Source organism: Astatotilapia calliptera, chromosome 3 (assembly GCF_964374335.1).
Source record: "Astatotilapia calliptera chromosome 3, fAstCal68.1, whole genome shotgun sequence".
NCBI lineage: Eukaryota > Metazoa > Chordata > Actinopteri > Cichliformes > Cichlidae > Astatotilapia > Astatotilapia calliptera.
Window position 1 is genome coordinate 83903267 of NC_137424.1, and position 17552 is coordinate 83920818.

Below are 17552 nucleotides of genomic sequence, written 5' to 3' on the forward strand. Positions count from 1 at the left end.
CCAAGGTGTGAACTGCAACTGTAAAAGCCTTTTGTTCTGCGACTGTGTATAAAAAGGAATTGAATTGTTCATTGTCAAAGACGACTTTCAGTGCCCCCTGACTGACATCCCTCCTTATGCATGAGATAGCTGAAATAAAGGTGTTGTTACAACTCATCGTGTCTGCAGGCTTTGGTAATTAAAATTTCCACAACATGTTTCATGTGTCAAGCCCATGTTGTATGGTCTGCCTCATGTTTCCTGTGTTATGTTGTAAGAGTCCAGTATGTTCTTTGTTCACTGTATTTAGGTTCCCTTCCCCTGCCTTGTTATTAGGTTCATGTGTGTCAGCGGTGTTCCCATTGTTGTTTATTGTGTCTTATGTGTCATGGTTCTGGTCGATGTTGTCATGCCTGTGTCTTGTCATGTTTTTCTGTTTATTTTGAAAGTCCAGTTTTCATGTCATTGTGTTTGAGTTTACATTTCCTGTGCATCGTTATGTTCATCGTTGTCAGCTGTTTCCTCATGTGTCTCGACTTCCCCTGATCAACTCATGTGTGTTTTTAAGTCCTCCGTTTTCTATGTTTCGTTGTCAGGTTGTCTGTTTGCATCCTCATAGTGTTTCGTCATAGTTTACTCAGTGTTCATAGTTTGTCATAGTATTTTCACTGAGTTTCTTAGTCCTTTACTTTTCTGAGTGTTCACAGTTTTCTTAGTTTTTCTAGCTTCATGCTTTTTCATGTGCCAAAATCCAAATAAAGGATCGTCTTCTGTTCAGCCAGCAACTCCGCCTTTTAGTGTCTGCTTCTGGGTCCTGTAAACTAAACTTATCGGCGCACCCCGCCGTGACACATAACGGGTATTTCAGTCCATTCTCCCTGCAGCACGGACTACACTGCTCATCAGGCTACATTCTTTAGGGCTATGCCTGTAACTCTCTGCCTATTGCCTTCATATTAAAGTTATTTGTTGAATAATAATTTTAATAATAAAAATAGTTCTTCACGTCATTATGTGGTCACATGGGCCGCAACATTGAGACACAGGCATTAGAGCCTCTTATTGCGCGTATTGTTTGGGATTCCACTGGCGTGGAATTACCAAAAATACAGATGGCATAGCCTAACATATGAAACAGGAAAAGACCGCCATGTAATCCATTTATTTCAACAATGTAACTGTATTCTGAATACCACCTTTTTAAACGGTAACTGTAACTGAATACAGTTACTCATATTTTGTATTTTAAATATGTAACGCCGGTACATGTATTCAGTTACTCCCCAACACTGTCTGTTGAGTGTTTTAGCACTCTGTCTTTCTGTACTTTCTGTAGATAAATTAAAGTAACCTTGCAATATCTAAAAACAACTGTTTGGACAAATTTTGCTGATAACTTTTGGAACTAATACAGGAAGTTTAACAATTGTCACTTTATTGATAAAAGTTCAACACTGCTGTATTCTGGTCAACCCACCAAATCATATCCAGTGGAGAGTCATAGACTTATTAATAAAGCACACAGATGGATGACCACCGAATCAGGACTCTGTGAAACTGCACTGTATATAATGTTTTTGCTGTTTGATAGCAGGTTCCCACTGATACCAGCAGGTGGAGCAGTTTTACCCACTCAGTGCTCAGAGTTCAGCAGTTTCTGATGTCTGATCTGTGACAGGGAGTGACACATTCAAGGGGAGGAGACTGGAGCAGGTTTTAAGTGAGAGCTGAGGGCGAAAGAAAGCATTCAGCAGCAGAGACACTGAAACAGACAAACATGGACAGCAGTGAGTACATGTATACATTTTATATATATATATATATATATATATATATATATATATATATATATATATATATATATATATATATATATATTGTTCAAATGTCTTTTGTGTTATACATTTCTAGTTCACATAAATGTGGATGAGTACTAAAGATAAAGAGACACTCTTGACCTTTTGACCTGATCTATATGTCGACGGTTCCTTTTCTGTGAAGTACTCTGTGATGTCTGAGTGTTTGTTCCAAAGCTCTGAGAGGATTTCAGAATCAGAACACTTTATATTAGTAGAAATTATATGGCCACATTTCCTCCAAGACAGTAAGAACAGTCACAATTAAGTTAAAGTACCAACATTAAATAATACAATATATTACTAAATTACAAAGTCTTACAAAAAAATAGCTCTGATAATACATATCATGATATATTACACAAAATTTAATATAATGAAGTTCAAACTAAGGTGCCCTTCTTACGATTTTATAATCCTTTGTTTATCCAGGTAAAAATCTAATTAAGATTCAAATCTCATTTCCAAGAGAGACCTGGCATACCGACCTTGTTAATTTCTCAGTGGAGGATGTGCAGATTTATGGTTTAAAGCAGCTGCAGACAGAAATCAGCTCTCATGTCTCAATGATTTGAGTGTCGCGGTTTTGGATTCTTTGCTTGTTCTTGCAGCAGTCGAACTAACAGTCAGCAGCATTGTGTAATTGTTCATTAATATACTAATTTCACTTTTACCTGTGTATAATGTTTAGAGTAAAAAAACACTGTAAAATGCTGTCAATAGCTTATACTGGTAAAGAATTAATATCTAACAACACATCATAATGCTCTCGTTTACCTGTACATTTTGTTTTATGTACATTATTCGCGTTCAGTGTTTCTAGCAGAATACGGAACCTTGGGCCAGATTCTTTTACAGCTCTGTCCTAAAACTCATTCAGCCCTTATGCTGTTCAGAGCTGAGCCCATTTGTTTTCTGATGTTTTTCTTTTCTGACAATGGATCATTCATCTTTAACCCTTTAAAACCGGTCACAACGGGCACGCTCCGTTTTGCGTAACTATTTTTAAATCCCAGTAGCACTGCAACCACGTAAGCTAGCGCAATAAATTTTGTTGCATATGAAACCGGAGGAGTTGTACTTACATCTTATGCCATCAGCTTGTCCTCAGTCACAGTTTCCTTCCACATAAAGCTTTGCAAAAACTGCATAAAAAGAACTTGCAGCAACAAAAACATAATATTCCAGAAACACGCTTTGCCAAGCCGATCAGCTGTTCATAACACTTCCTACGTCCATCAGCGCGAACTATCACATGTCCGCCATGACCTGCCCGAAACCAGAAGTGACGTAATTTTTGCAGAAATGTAGTTTTTTACCATCAAGGCCTCATGAGCCTATAGTGTTATGTTTTGACTTTATGACTTTGTGTCATTTCTGGGATGCTTAGGACTCATATTGCACTGCTGGAAATAGTTTATTTTGATGCATATGCTGCTTTTTTGCAAATTTGCAGTATAATATTTATTTTCGTTTTTCCTGCCGTGTATAGAAATTGGTGTATTTCAAAAATAAAACTATGAAGACACTCAAAATAAATTTCCTGTGGTGGGAAACTAGTTTGTGCAACTTTTTTGTATTTACAGTTTTGAGGGATAAGCCTCTTAAATTTCTCTAACTAGAAATATATGTTAAAAAAAACAATTTTAAATTTTTTTGTAGTTTATTGCACTTTTTTGCAATTTATGTAATTACTATGCACTTAGTGCATGCATATTATTAAAATTTAGGCTGTAATGGTTGTATTGATGTATAGCAACTTGAAATGCTCCCAAAAATGGCTCCACAGCAGGTAAAAATATAATATAAGCTCTGGCGGACTTGGTTCTATGGTAGGTCTTAAAGGGTTAAAGGCAGTAGATGGGTTCTTTTCTAGCGTTCGTATGAAGAACTGTTGTTTTCAGATAAAGCCTGGATTTCTTTACATCATCACTGATGTCTTTGTTATGTTCCCCAACAGCAGACCTCAGGATTGTTCTTGTTGGGAAAACTGGAGCTGGAAAGAGTTCAACAGGAAACACCATCTTAGGAACAAATGCTTTTCCTGTGTCGCCTAGGGCACAGTGTAAGGAGGAAACAGTAGAGATTTATGGTAAAACTCTGACTGTAGTTGATACTCCAGGTCTGTTTGACACCACAGTGACTGAGGAGCAGGTGAAGACAGAGATCAGTAAATGCATCTCCTTGCCTGCTCCTCTTGTGTTCCTGGTTGTGATCCATGCTGGCAGATTCACCAAAGAACAACAAAAAGCTGTGAAAATCATTCAGCAGATGTTTGGAGACAAAGCAGCACATTACACTATGGTGTTGTTCACCCGTGGAGACGATCTAGAGGCAGATAAAGCCAATATTGATAATATCATCAGTGCAAATCCAGCTCTCAGTGACTTCATCCGTCAGTGTGGAGGAGGATATCATGTTTTTAACAACAGAAGCACTGATCCTGCTCAGGTAATAGAGCTGCTGGAGAAGATCAGCAAAATGCTAAGTAAAAAAAAAAGAACAAGCTACGCTGATGAAATATGCACAGAGACTGACAGAGGGGAAAACAGAAGAGAGGACATGAAAAGACCTCAGAGCAACAATCCAGCGATGGTGCTTGAAGAAGCAGACGGATGGGCTCAGGGAGAGAATTCAGCTGCTGTTTCTAGAGGTACTCAAGTCCAGTGGTGACCTTGTATTTATGTTTTCCTTCCCTTCTTTGCCTTCGGCCTGTAGTGCCTTTTTATTATTATTGCCAGAGGAGAAGAAAATTGCATGTGGTGCTCAAAGCACCAAATAAAAAAATAATTTAAAAAAATTAATTAGATAATCAGAAAAACTCAAAAAGAATCTATTTCCAGAAATAATTTCCCATTTCACCTCCAAACCCCACCATCACCAGGTGAGCTGTACTGTTGGCTAGCTGCATGCTTCTTATGTTTTGCAGATGTATACAGAAAAAAATTCAAGCACCATTAAGTTCCATAATACTGAAGCCAAAACAGACACCTGTATAGCTGATATCTGCAAAACTCACAACAACATAACAAATATAATACAAATTACTGCAGGAATAATTATAACTTAGCTGCAGCTCAATGAAGTAAAATCTTTAAAATCTTTTAAACCCACATGCATAATTATGATTTTTTTATGGCTTTTTTCAGTAAATGGTTCATCTATAAATTTTTTGAGATCAGAAAGTTTTAATTTCACTTGTTTTTCATAAAGTGAAGATTTAATCAATGGGATTATTTAACATCTTTTAGTTTAAAATGATTACGTGTTGCTAACATGATTTTTTTTTCTGAAGCTGAGTATCTTTTCAGTGTTTGCACAATAAATGGAAACATACCACTTATCTTCATTATATAAAGATTATTTTAAAAAGCGAGCAGCAGGGCTGTTATACAACATGTGACAGGAATTACTTTAAAATTCTGTGTGGAAAGTCTGTGGCCTCTGATTGTTTAAAAAAGAAGGATCAACCAGAATCCAGACAGCTGTCATAAAGTGAAAGGTGGGGTACACTTGGACAGGCTACCAGATCATCACAGGGCCAACACATTCACTCTCGTATTCACAACTACAGCCAATTTAGAGTTACTATTTACTACTACTACTTGTGTATTACTGTCCAGCAGGTGCAGGAAAAGCAGAGGAAGAAGAGCTCCGGATTGTACTTGTTGGGAAAACTGGAGTTGGAAAGACTTCAGCAGGAAACACCATCTTAGGGCACAAAGCTTTTCAGTCCAACCCGTCTGCAACCACAGAGTGTCAGAAGAAAAAAGGACAGTTTGAAGGGCAGACCCTGGCTGTGATTGATACTCCAGGTCTGTTAAACTCCAGGCTGACTGAAGACCAGGTGATGAGGGAGCTCACTAATTGCATCTCATTGGCTCATCCTGGTCCTCATGTGATCCTGATCGTGCTCCAGGGGGGCAGATTCATTGAAGAAGACCAAGAAATTGTGAATAACATTCAGAAGAGGCTCGGAAAAGAAGCAGCAAAATTCACTATGGTGTTGTTCACCTGTGGAGATGACCTGAAGGCAGATGGAGACACCATAGAAGACATAATAAGTAGAGATAAAGCTCTCTCAAACTTCATCTGTCGATGTAATCAAGTATATCATGTTCTTGAAAACAGAGATAAAGATCCCTCTCAGGTCAAAGAGCTGCTAAAGAAGATCAATGAGATGGTTCAGATAAACAAAGGAAAATACTACACTACTGCGATGTTCAGAAAGGCTGAGAGAGCCATCAGTGAAGAGATGAAACACCCATCCAACCAAATCAAAACTGATAAAGTGGGACAAAAAGTGAATTTGGCAAACTGCAGCATATTGTAATATTCACTGTTTTTGATCTCTGAGCTGCCGATTATTAAAATCTCCTTAAATAGGAGACAATAAGAGTGTGAAGCTATTTCACTGACTGTATCACATTTACTAAAATATTTCTCTCTTAATTTTCCAGAACAGGAGCCTAATAACTAATGATTAATGACTATGTGGTGAACATTATCAATGAAGCCTGTTTTCTTGTAACCAACCAGTTAGTGCAAACAAATATTCACTGACAATGATAACAGTTCATAAATAGAATAAAGGAAACTCAATGAACTTACACAACATACTGTTATGATGTTTGAGCTCACATTTAAATGTATAAACTATGTGATGTCACGAAGAGACTGCACTAATGCATGATCATAAAGACAAGAAGTGATGATTTATATCAAATAAAGACAAATATATTAAACACAAATTTGTGTGTCTGTTAAACTAACTCCACATGCAGTAACCTGATGAATAAGAAAAACAATCAGTTTATTCTGGAGTCACCTGGAAGGAAACGAGCAGCTTCCTGCCTCATTAGTCTCTGTCTAGTGATCTGTGACTTAAACTGTTCAATATGTGAAGTTACATTAAAACATACAAACAAAAAAACTTTCATAAGAAGCAGTGATTAAAAAGTGGTGAAGAAACCTGAAACTGAAATTCATAGAGCATATCCTGTAGGTGTTGTTTTCATGTGGTTTAAATTCACACGCTTTATAAATTTTAATCCCTTTAAAGTTTTCCAAACTTTTGCAAAAAAACAGTTGAAATTTAGGTTAAGTGCCTCACATTTCTCTTTGTCATTCCGATCTAAAACATTGTGATGTTAATTAGAGTCCAACTGTGGTAATTCTGCTGCACTGACATAATATACAAAGGCACACACATGTATATATAAGGCCTCACAGCTAACAATGCATATCAGAGCAAAAACAAGACAAGAGGTCAAATCAGAATTCTTTTTTTAAAGTTTCCAAGAGCACAGCCGCCTCGGTAATGTTTTAAATGAAAAAGATTTGGCACATCCAGGGCTTTTATAAGAGCTGGTCACCAGGTCAACCTGAGCATGTGAGGAAGAAGGGCCTTAGTGTCAGAGGTGACGAAGAACTCGATGTTCACTCTGACAGAGATCCTGTGTGGAGACGGTATTATGGTTTTTCATTTTTTTCCTTTGAATAAAATTACAAAAAAACCCTACAATTCTGTTTTCAATTCAACGTACTGAGTGTAGATTACTGTGGAAAAGACCTTAAACAATGATAGTATCAGGCTGCAAAAAAAAAAAAAAAAAAAAAAAAACAGTGCAGGGGGTCTGAATACTTTGTTAACTTACTGCATAAATTGAGTTCCTTCATTGTGGCTGACTGTACCATTTTTCATACTAACTAGTAACTAACTGACCACATGTCCAAAGATGCCAGTTTAACTTCCAGATGAGAACTCTGCAATGCATCCAATAAAACCACCAGCATGGACTTTTGTGCTTGCTGATATATGCGTACCTGACCGTGATTTTGTGTCTTCTTGGCCTATTTTAGCTACATGGCTTGGCACTATGAGAGCATGATGTGTTTACAGGGAGGAGCTTGAAACTCCATATAATACTGAGCTGAAGGGGAAAAGAAAGTATTCAGCAGCAGAACATCGACAGAGACACTTCACGGAACAACTGCCTGAAAGAAACAGAGATGGCCAGCAGTAAGTACACTTGTAGCATATATATACTCAGTGTTTGTAGACAGAGGGACATATACGTTTTTATATGAATTTGAATGAAGGGTAAAAAAGTTCAAGAACTCCCTGTTTAAGAGATTATTTTACTTTTGGATCTATATTTAATGTTGTTCCTTTGTCCAAAAATGTTGTTAAAAGGCAAAATGACTGTCTGAAATTCTTTTCTAGTGAATTGTTCTGTCAGCAGATGATTAACTGAGTCAGAGTCAGCAAGTTAAAAAAAAGTTTTATATTTTAAGCTAACCACTGTGTCATCTCTATTTTGCACAATCTTGGAGTGATTAAAGGGAAAAGATTGCCACGCATAAGTTTGTGCATGTCAAGAGCTGTGATCTTTCTGATAACTTTAACTGAAATCCCAGCTGCTCATATTCATCATCAGGAAAGGTCAGATGATGAACATTTCAAATCTTTCTAAAACCGCCGACTCCTCACAGCTCATCATAACAAACAGCAGCCAGTGTGCCAGTTTGGCTCAGTCAGTGAGCAGACAACCACATGGCTGCAGAAGAGAAGCACGGGTTTGAATGTGACCAATAGCCCTTTGCTGTATGTCTTTCCATCCTCTTTCCACTCCTGTAAATCATCATTGCACCACTATCAAATGAAGACAGAACGTTATCTTCATAAAAAATAAAAATAAAGCAGCAGCAGCCATTGTTCAATTTGACAATTTGTAGCACTCAGTGAAATGTTTTAATAAAGAACACGTCTCCTCATGTAAAGAACAGTAAAAAATAAAATCCCAAAATATGGACATTTCAGTCAGGTCCTGATTTTGGACCCAGGCATGGTCTTTTGTGTCGAATCTGTATGTTCTCCCTGTGCTCACATAGATGTTCTTTGGTTAAGTTAATGTCAATGATAAGTCAGTGTTAGCAGTATCTCATTCTAAATGACCAGCCAGAAACAACGTGGGATCTATTTGTACATGTGAAGGCACACTAGTTATTTATCTATTGATGTTTATATGACACCAGAGGTTTAAAATGGATTTATTTAAAATGTCTCATCCATGCATAATGTACCTGTGTAGAATAACCTTGAAAACATGTTTATCACATGTGGTAGGCATAAATCAGCTTTGTCCCAAATTGTGATGTTTTTCCTGAACTAAGTGTTAAGGTCAGAATACAAATATCCACATAACAATCACCCTGGTTTGTCTTTGTTTTATCATGAATTAATGAATACATGTACCGTATTTTCACGACCATAAGACGCACTGTGCTAAAAGGCGCAGTCTCAGTTATGTGTGCCATTACTGTATTTAACACACACACACATAAGGCGCACTGGATCATAGGGCGCAGTCTCAGTTATGTGTGCCCTTACTGTATTTAACACACACATAAGGCGCACTGGACCATAGGGCGCATAAAAGTACCGTATGCGTATTTAAAAATAAAGCGGGAGCAAACCTGAGTTCGGTACCTTACTCACATTTTTATTACCAGTAATCGTCATCATCAACAACACACAAGCATACAAGTGTGCGTATTTAAAAATAAAGCAGGAGCAAAACAAAGTTTGGTACTCACATTTTCATCATCAATCAAACCCATCGAAGTCCTCATCCTCTGTGTCTGAACAGCTGCGCTAAATCTCCATCAAACATGCCAGGTTCACTTTCTTCACCGTCAGAGTCAATTTCCGTGTCGTGCGGCTCCTCGGAAACGATGCCTGCTTTTGTGAAAGCTCGAACAACAGTGCCAGCAGACATGTTAGCCCAAGCATCTACAATCCATTGGCAAATTGTGGCGTAACTCGCCCGGCGCTGCCTTCCACTCTTGGTGAAACTGTGGTCTCCATCGGTCATCCATCGCTCCCAGGCCGCTCGCAGCCTTACTTTGAACGGGCGGTTCACACCGATGTGCAGCAGTTGGAGTTCCTTTGTCAGGCCTCCCGGAATGACAGCAAGCTCACAGTTCATTTGTTTCACTTGTTTTTTCACATCGGCTGTGAGATGGGCACGCATAGAGTCACAGATCAACAGCGATGGTGATGCGTGGAAAAAACCACCTGGTCTCCTTACATACACCTCCCTCAGCCAGTCTTTCATCATTTCCTCATCCATCCAGCCCTTTTCATTTGCCTTAATGATGATTCCTGCTGGAAACTTCTCTTTAGGCAAAGTCTTTCGCTTAAAAATCACCATAAGTTTCTGTCCATTAGCATGGCAGCCAAGCACAACAGTAAAAGAAGACTTTTCATACCCCGTTGTGCGTATCGCTACCGTGCTGGTCCCCTTCTTCTCCACAGTGTGACTCACCGGGATGTCAAAAGTGAGCGGGACCTCGTCCATGTTAGTGATGTGGCTGGGCTGGATGTGTTTGTCGCCGATGTGTTTGCTGCAGTAGGAGCGGAAGATGGCCAGCTTTTCATTATAATCCGCTGGAAGTTGCTGCGCTACCGTAGTCCTGGTCCGGATGGAAAAATGGCACCGTTTCATAAAAAGTGAAAGTGAAACTGCTTTTAGCCGAATGGTGACCGTCGAAACGCTTCTCCCGCTCGTTCTTTGCTCGATGATCCACCGCTTGAGTCTTTCCTCCAACTCTGCCACACTTCACCCTTTAGCGTTCTCATGGTGTTCTCTACTACGTCCTCATTACAACACACAGGGCACACTGCGCTATAGGGCGCGCCGCACTTTTTGAAGAAAATCTAAGACTTTTAAGTGCGCCTTATGGTCGTGAAAATACGGTACATCAGAAATGTTTCAAATGTTTTCTTTACTTTGTAGAAATCATAATCAATGTGAATAACATGTACAATTACTATGTGTAACTGTTAAACAGAGAAACAGCTGAACATGGTGCTCGTTGGGAAAACTGGAGTTGGGAAGAGTGCAGCAGGAAACACCATCTTAGGAAGACCGGCTTTTAAATCTACATCATCTGCTGGCTCAGTGACATCAGAGTGTGAGAAGGTCTCTGGAGACTTTGAGGGTCAAACACTGTTTATTGTTGATACTCCAGGTCTGTTTGACACTAAAGATCAAGAGAAAGTGGTTGGAGAGGTCATGAACTGCATCATGTACTGTGCTCCTGGTCCTCATGTGTTCCTGATTGTGATTCAAGCTGGCAGATTTACAAGTGAAGAACAAGAAACAGTGAAAATGATTCAGAAGATTTTTGGAGAAAAGGCAGCAGGTTACACCATAGCCTTGTTCACCCGTGGAGATGACCTGGAAGCAGATAATATCACTGTAGAAAAATTTATCTGTGATAATCAAGCTCTCTGTGGCTTCATGAGTCAGTGTGGTGGAGGTTATCATGTTTTTAACAACAGAAGCAAGGATCCTTCTCAGGTCAAACAGCTGCTGGAGAAGATCGACACCATGGTTCAGAGAAATGGTGGAAGCTACTACACCTCTGAAATGTTAAAAGAGGCTGAGAGAGCCATAACAGAAGAGATACATTATCTTCAGAAGGACGATCCAAATCTGACAGATAAAGATGCAAGAAAACAGGCTCTTAAAAACCCATACTTTAAGCCTCCTAAAATCATAGTCGAAAAAGTGACAGAATTCTGTGTTATACTGTAATATTCAGTATTTCTGAGCTGCAGCTCATTAGAAATAGATGTAGGACAAAATAAGGGTAACAGCGTGAAGTTATTGAATACTTCACATTTACCTAAATGTTTCTCACATTTTACAGCACAGGAGCTTAATAATGATTAACGATTAATGACTATGTGCTTCTTGGTGTGCTCATGAACTCTTTGCTGTAAACCATTAACATTATATTAGATTTGAAGCTGCAGAGCTGTCTGCTTATTGAATGATGCATCATGAATCAATTAGATGAACATTATCGATAAAGCCTGTTTTATTGTAACCAACCAGTTAGTGCAGACAAATATTCACTGACACTAAAAACACGTCATAAATAGAATAAAGGAAACTCAATGAGCTGACACAACATACTGTAATGCTGTTAGAGCTCTCATTTAAATCTATAATGAATGATTGTAAAGACATAAAGTGATGATTTTTATCAAATAAAGACAAACATATTAAACACAAATGTGTGTGTCTGTTAAATTTACTCCAAATGCAGAACCTCATCAATAAGAAAATCAGTCAGTTAGTTTCTGGAGTCAACTTGAAGGAAACAAGCAGCTTCCTGCCTCATGAGTGATCTATGACTTAAACTGTTGCAGGTAATGTGTAAACCTGGTAACTCTTGCATCTTGGCTTATGAAGCTCAGCTTATTATGTCTTAGCAGTACAAGCTAGCTACGTGTTTTGTAAGCTGCTGTGCTCATCACAAATAAAGCTGGAAGCAGCTCAGACTTTTAGAACCCCAAAGGACCCCAAAGCGCTTTACATATCCAGTCATCCTCCCATTCACGCATACATTCACACACTGGTGATGGCAGCTACCGTGTAGCCACAGCCACCCTGGGGCACACTGACATTTTATAATCATTACTTACATTTTGATTAGATACCTTGCGTTTGTAAATGATCAGATTACATAATTGGAATACAATGCATCCAATTCAGGGCTGCGGGAGGATGAAGCCTATCCCAGCTGATACAGGACAAAGACAGGCTGCCAGTTTATTGCAGGGCTAACACGATATGTGTAACAGAAAATCCACTTAAATGTTTGATATTTCTTATAATAATCATAATTATGACTATTATTTAAAGGTTTCTTTATAAATACATTTTGATTTTTTATAACCTCTAAAATATAAACCTGAGCTGTTAAATTCTGACCTCTGACCTCACTGCAGCTCCCTCTTGGAAGTACGTCTGCTTCTTGTCTACCCCCAGTGTTGACCGCCTGTCCTTGATATCACGTACTGTACCTGAGGAACAAAAAAGGACAAACACTTGCCTTCATTTAAGAAGTACATTCATACAGAGGTCATCTATGGAAACACACTAGTTCAACCTTTGGGAGGAATCAGTTCCTGTGAAACATTTCTTTAAATCAACATCGTGGAGAATGAATGAAATGAGTTCTTCAGGTGACTCAGCAGTCCCACACTGACAAATGAAATCTAGTTAAACTATTAAGCATATTTGCTGGTGTTCCATGTTCAGTTTGTTTTGTTGTACTTACCCTGTGGCATTCAGGTTCATTTGTGTCAGCTGTGTTTCCCAGGTGTTTCCATTTCCCTCTTTTCCTATGTATTTAAGTCCTCTGTCTTCGTCTGTTCAGTTTCTATTTATCTTCATGTCAAAGTCACAGAATTTCTGCTACTGCTCAGGTTCATGTTCATGCTCGTGTTTAGACTTCTTTCACTTTTATGCTTGCATGTCCCTGTTAAGTTTCATGTTGTCTCTTATTGTTTTCAATGTTAGTTTAGGTTTTCCGCAGTTAAGGTTTTAGTTTAGTTTCACCCTTGTTTCGCTTTGCCTGGCTTTTATGTTTTTGGACATCACCCTGGAATAAACAGCTTGGTTTTTGATTTTTTTTTTGTTTGTTTTTTGTTTGTTTTTTTTGAAGAGTCAGTTCTGTCTCACCTTCGTCTGCTTTTGGGTCCGCTCCATAAACACACCAGCGATCCCCGCATTACATTTTCCTTGTTGTTCCAGTTTTAATATGTTGTTTGTAACTCTTTGTCTAATTTGTATATCTATGTGATGGTATTAGCAAATGTTTAAAAAGTGGTTGTTGTTAGACCACCTGTATGTATACAGTGTTTGATAACTGATTATGTTTAAAAAAAAAAAAAAGTGACAAAGCGCTGGACAATAACGTATTATACCTATTTCTTTCTCTCTCTTTTCAGGTTAAGGCTGAAACTCCTTGCTGGTGTTGAAAGATACTATTTTGGTATGTTGATTGCTAAAAATAAGAAAAAACACTGATAGCACTTCCACAGTTACTTTAAAAAAGTAAAACAAAAATCATACAATGGCGTTCAAGTGCAAACTTTGTAATCTTATCTTTGGAAAACAGATAGAGGTGCTTGAGCACTATCGGTTACATCATAGGAATGTTTCCTCAGTCAGTCCTTTGCCATGTCCATATGATTGCTGTATCTGTACATTTCAGTCACTGAATGCTTTGAAAATTCATTTAACATGGATACATTCTCAGAAAGTTTTGCAAAGTAGAGATCAAAGTGCAGTATTTCTTTGCCCTCTTTGTGGTTGTAGCCAACCATTCAATGATAAAAATGTCCTTAGTCACTTAAGGACACATCTAAAACAGCATGAGACATTGGATTGCCCTTTCAAAAATTGTCACTACCGTACTAATGTGTATTCTTCCTTCAATACCCATAGAAGTAGGTGTCATCCTGATGGTGATATTTCAGCCTTTAAGTGTGAAATTATCCTTAAAGAAACTGCTAACCATCCTTTACAGAGTAATGTTGACTATGAGGATGCTGGTCCCTCAAACTATGACTATGAACTTCAAAGTCCTTCCTCTAATCCTTCTGAGTCCACACATGACACTGAGGAACTGCAAAATCAGTTAAAAAACAACTTGTCTTCAACCTTCTTAAAAATGTACAGTGTTCTTCATGTGTCAGAGAGAGCAATACAGAACATCATTGACGACTTGTTGCAGATATTCTCACTGTCCAAACCTCTTGTGAGAGACTCTATTACCAACATTCTGCACCAGCATAATCAGCCAGTGAGTGAAGTCGTACTGAATGAGTTGGTGGAAGCTGTTATGAACACAAATGTTTTTGTTAATGCAGCTACAGCAGGTGCAGAGTTATCCACTGCTAAGCGGAGGAAAACCTTTGTGAGGAGCCATTACCCTCTAGTAATGCCTGTCCAATACTCTCTAGGTTCTAGTGGTCCCACAGTAGTATATGTCCCAGTATTGCAGATGCTCCAGAGTATGTTCAAAAATACTGATATTCTTGATAAAATCAAAGAAACTAAACAATCACTACCTGGGGTGTACATGTCTTATACTGATGGGACATATTTCAAAGAGAACCAGTTTCTGTCAGCAGCCAGAGAGCTGAGGTTGTCACTGATTTTGTATGTGGATGACATTGAGCTAGCCAATCCTTTAGGCAGAGCTAGAAAGATCCACAAACTTACTGCAGTTTATTGGTTACTTGCCAATCTACCAAGTCAGTACAGGTCAAGCCTACATGTTATACAACTAGCTTTGCTGTGCAAAGTTTCTGACCTGCAGAAGCATGGTTATTAAAATGTTCTTTCCCCTTTGTTGAAAGATTTGCAAACTCTGGAGCAGGAGGGCCTCTTCATAGAAACCCTTGGTGAATGCATCAAGGGTTCTGTGCTCTTTGTGGCAGCTGATAATTTAGCTGCTCATGGTCTTGCGGGCTTTGTCCAGTCTTTCAGAGCACATCATTTTTGCAGATTCTGCTGTTGCACTGCAAATCAGATGCAGACCACTGAAGTTTCTGAAGGTGAATTCACCATGAGAACAATGGAGTGTCACAATCTTCTTGTGGAAAAAATTGTACAAGAAGATAATTTAATAATAGCAGGATTGAATATCTTCTGCTTGTAAACAATTCCATTTCCTTGTTTTGCAGGAATTACGAATGCTGGTACATTGAGCATTTGAGGTCGTTTGAGCTGACATTAACAGACAGTTTTTCGGTGTATCAGCTGCCGGAGCTAAATGATACAGTAAGTCTGACAGCATATACTGTTGATGGACATCTGTTGTTGACACAAAAAAGATTCATTCTGATCAGACAGTCTGTCTGATGTTCTGTCTCAGCTCTTCAGAACCTATGATCTCCAGGTAGGTGGGGTTTTGTCTTGGGTTTTTTTTTTAAATAAGATTTATTTAATTTGATCCATTTTAACTGCCATTCTTGACTAGGTAAGCCAATAATTTAAAAAAAATGTTCTTCTGATTTAGGAACAAGTTGATATTCATGCCCGACATGCTGTTGTGCTTCATGCCCTCCCTGCCTATTTGCACGAAGACACCTCTACCTTCATCAAAACGTGGGATGTAAGTTTTTGAACAGTATCCAAGTATCAAACTTGTTTAGATTTCACAAACCATTATGCCACTTTGACAGTGTGAGAAGTATCTCCATCCTTTGGGTCTGTCTACAACAGTGTCCATGTCACATAATGGGGGAAACACCACATATTCTTAATGTGTATAGACCCTACGCTTCTATAATGTTCCTAGCCCAACCATACATCACTGTACATTTATTTTTTTATTTTTTAATAATAGAACTCCCATTGACTTTCTGTAGTTATTGCCATGAAGAGGTATGACTTTGCTTTATGAGTACTAGTTGTCATTTTCATTTTTCTCAAGTTTTTGGTGTGTTTTGGCTTTTTTGTTGTTCAAACACTTGATTTCTAAGATGGGGATAATCCAGTACTTGTATAGTGAGTTGTGTAGATGAGACTAAGGCTATGTTCACACTGCAGGCAAAAGCGCATCATATTTTCTTTTTTTTGACCCTATGCAACCCATATCCGATCACGGTATGACAGTTTGAACGGCACAAATCCGATATTTTCAAATCCGATCTGGGTCACTTTCGTATGTGGTACTGAATCCGATACATATCCGATATTTCAGAAAGCGACTGCTGTTTGATGGTCATGTCGCATTAAATCCATCTTTTAGGTCACTGACACAAGACAGACGCCAATTGTCAGCTACGGAGAAGCGCCCGAAAAGACATCGTGGACGCTTTCTGGCCATCCAGTGTAAATGTCAGTGAAACTGTTGAGAAGACAACATTTTATTTATACTGTATAACTGCAGATTCTGACAGAAACCTGCAACTATCCTTTGAAGCACCGCTCCTCTCTAAAACAGCAATAAGAATCATTATTAGTTTATCTACATTATTATGTAAATAACAAAATAACTTAAAGCAAAAATTGGGAAACGTGAAGTCCGAAGTCTTTATATTAAGGGCCATCAATCAAACAATACTGTTCGGTCTGGGTCTAAGCAGAGTGCATTTTGTGTGACGTCTTCTTTTGCGCATGCGGGGCCGCTTTGAGGGTTCACACTAGAGCGCGTTTGCTGTCGCATTTTAGTTGTAGTGTGAACAAGCAGACAAAAAAAATCGGATTTGATCAAAAAAATCGGAATTGAGCATCAAGACCTGCAGTGTGAACGTAGCCTAAGAGAAATAGGAATGCACTAACATGTAGTAATTTTGTTTTCTGTAGATGATGCATTCTGATGAACCAGATATTAGTGAAGTGCCACTTGGACTCCTCCTGATCAGAGCCAATTCCAGTGATGCAACATTCTTCTGCCCTGAGAAGATTGCAGTTTTGGTCGAGGGTAACATGATCATTGATTTCCCCACCCTGGCTGATGCATTTCTAGTAATATTTGGACTGACTTATGCCCTGCATCTAAGCTACCCAAAATGTTTGGCCAACACATTTGACTTTATTCAGAACGTGTTGATGGGTCTGGAGGGTGGGAAGTTGAAGCCCAAAGTGCTGAGTTTCAAAAATGATCTTTTGGCAGCAGAATAATGTCCAGGGTTCCTACACAGCCCTCAAGTGCCTGTTAAAGCAAGTAAATAGTTTATCATTTTTCCAAGTCTGGATAAGTTTAAAAAAGAGAATACAAGCAATAAAATGTTGACATTTGCTTACTCTCATTTCATACTCGATTGTCTAAAAGCCAAACATCCAAAATAAAAGGGGAAGGTGATAAGGAGTTTTACAAGACTTTGTTTTATGTTTCTAA

General features: G+C 38.5%; 1 protein-coding gene and 1 pseudogene across 7 annotated transcripts; both read left to right on the forward strand.

The window, feature by feature from the left end:
* The first annotated feature begins 1639 nt into the window (after positions 1–1639).
* LOC113017984 (GTPase IMAP family member 8-like) lies at positions 1640–17522 on the forward strand. Of its 7 annotated transcripts, XM_080299563.1 has the most exons (8): positions 1640–1766; positions 3796–4488; positions 5459–7857; positions 13648–13691; positions 15391–15487; positions 15582–15605; positions 15726–15821; positions 17018–17522. In XM_080299563.1, the coding sequence occupies exons 1-3, from the start codon at positions 1757–1759 to the stop codon at positions 6166–6168; spliced, it is 1413 nt and encodes a 470-aa protein (XP_080155689.1). In that variant the 5' UTR covers positions 1640–1756; the 3' UTR covers positions 6169–7857; positions 13648–13691; positions 15391–15487; positions 15582–15605; positions 15726–15821; positions 17018–17522. The 7 variants fall into 7 exon arrangements, with proteins under 7 accessions (XP_080155689.1, XP_080155691.1, XP_080155690.1 ...); XM_080299565.1 differs by having other exon boundaries at positions 13648–15261; positions 15391–15605; XM_080299564.1 differs by lacking the exon at positions 15582–15605 and having other exon boundaries at positions 13648–15261.
* Positions 10706–11440, forward strand: LOC145423566 (GTPase IMAP family member 9 pseudogene; annotated as a pseudogene).
* Positions 17523–17552: the final 30 nt, after the last annotated feature.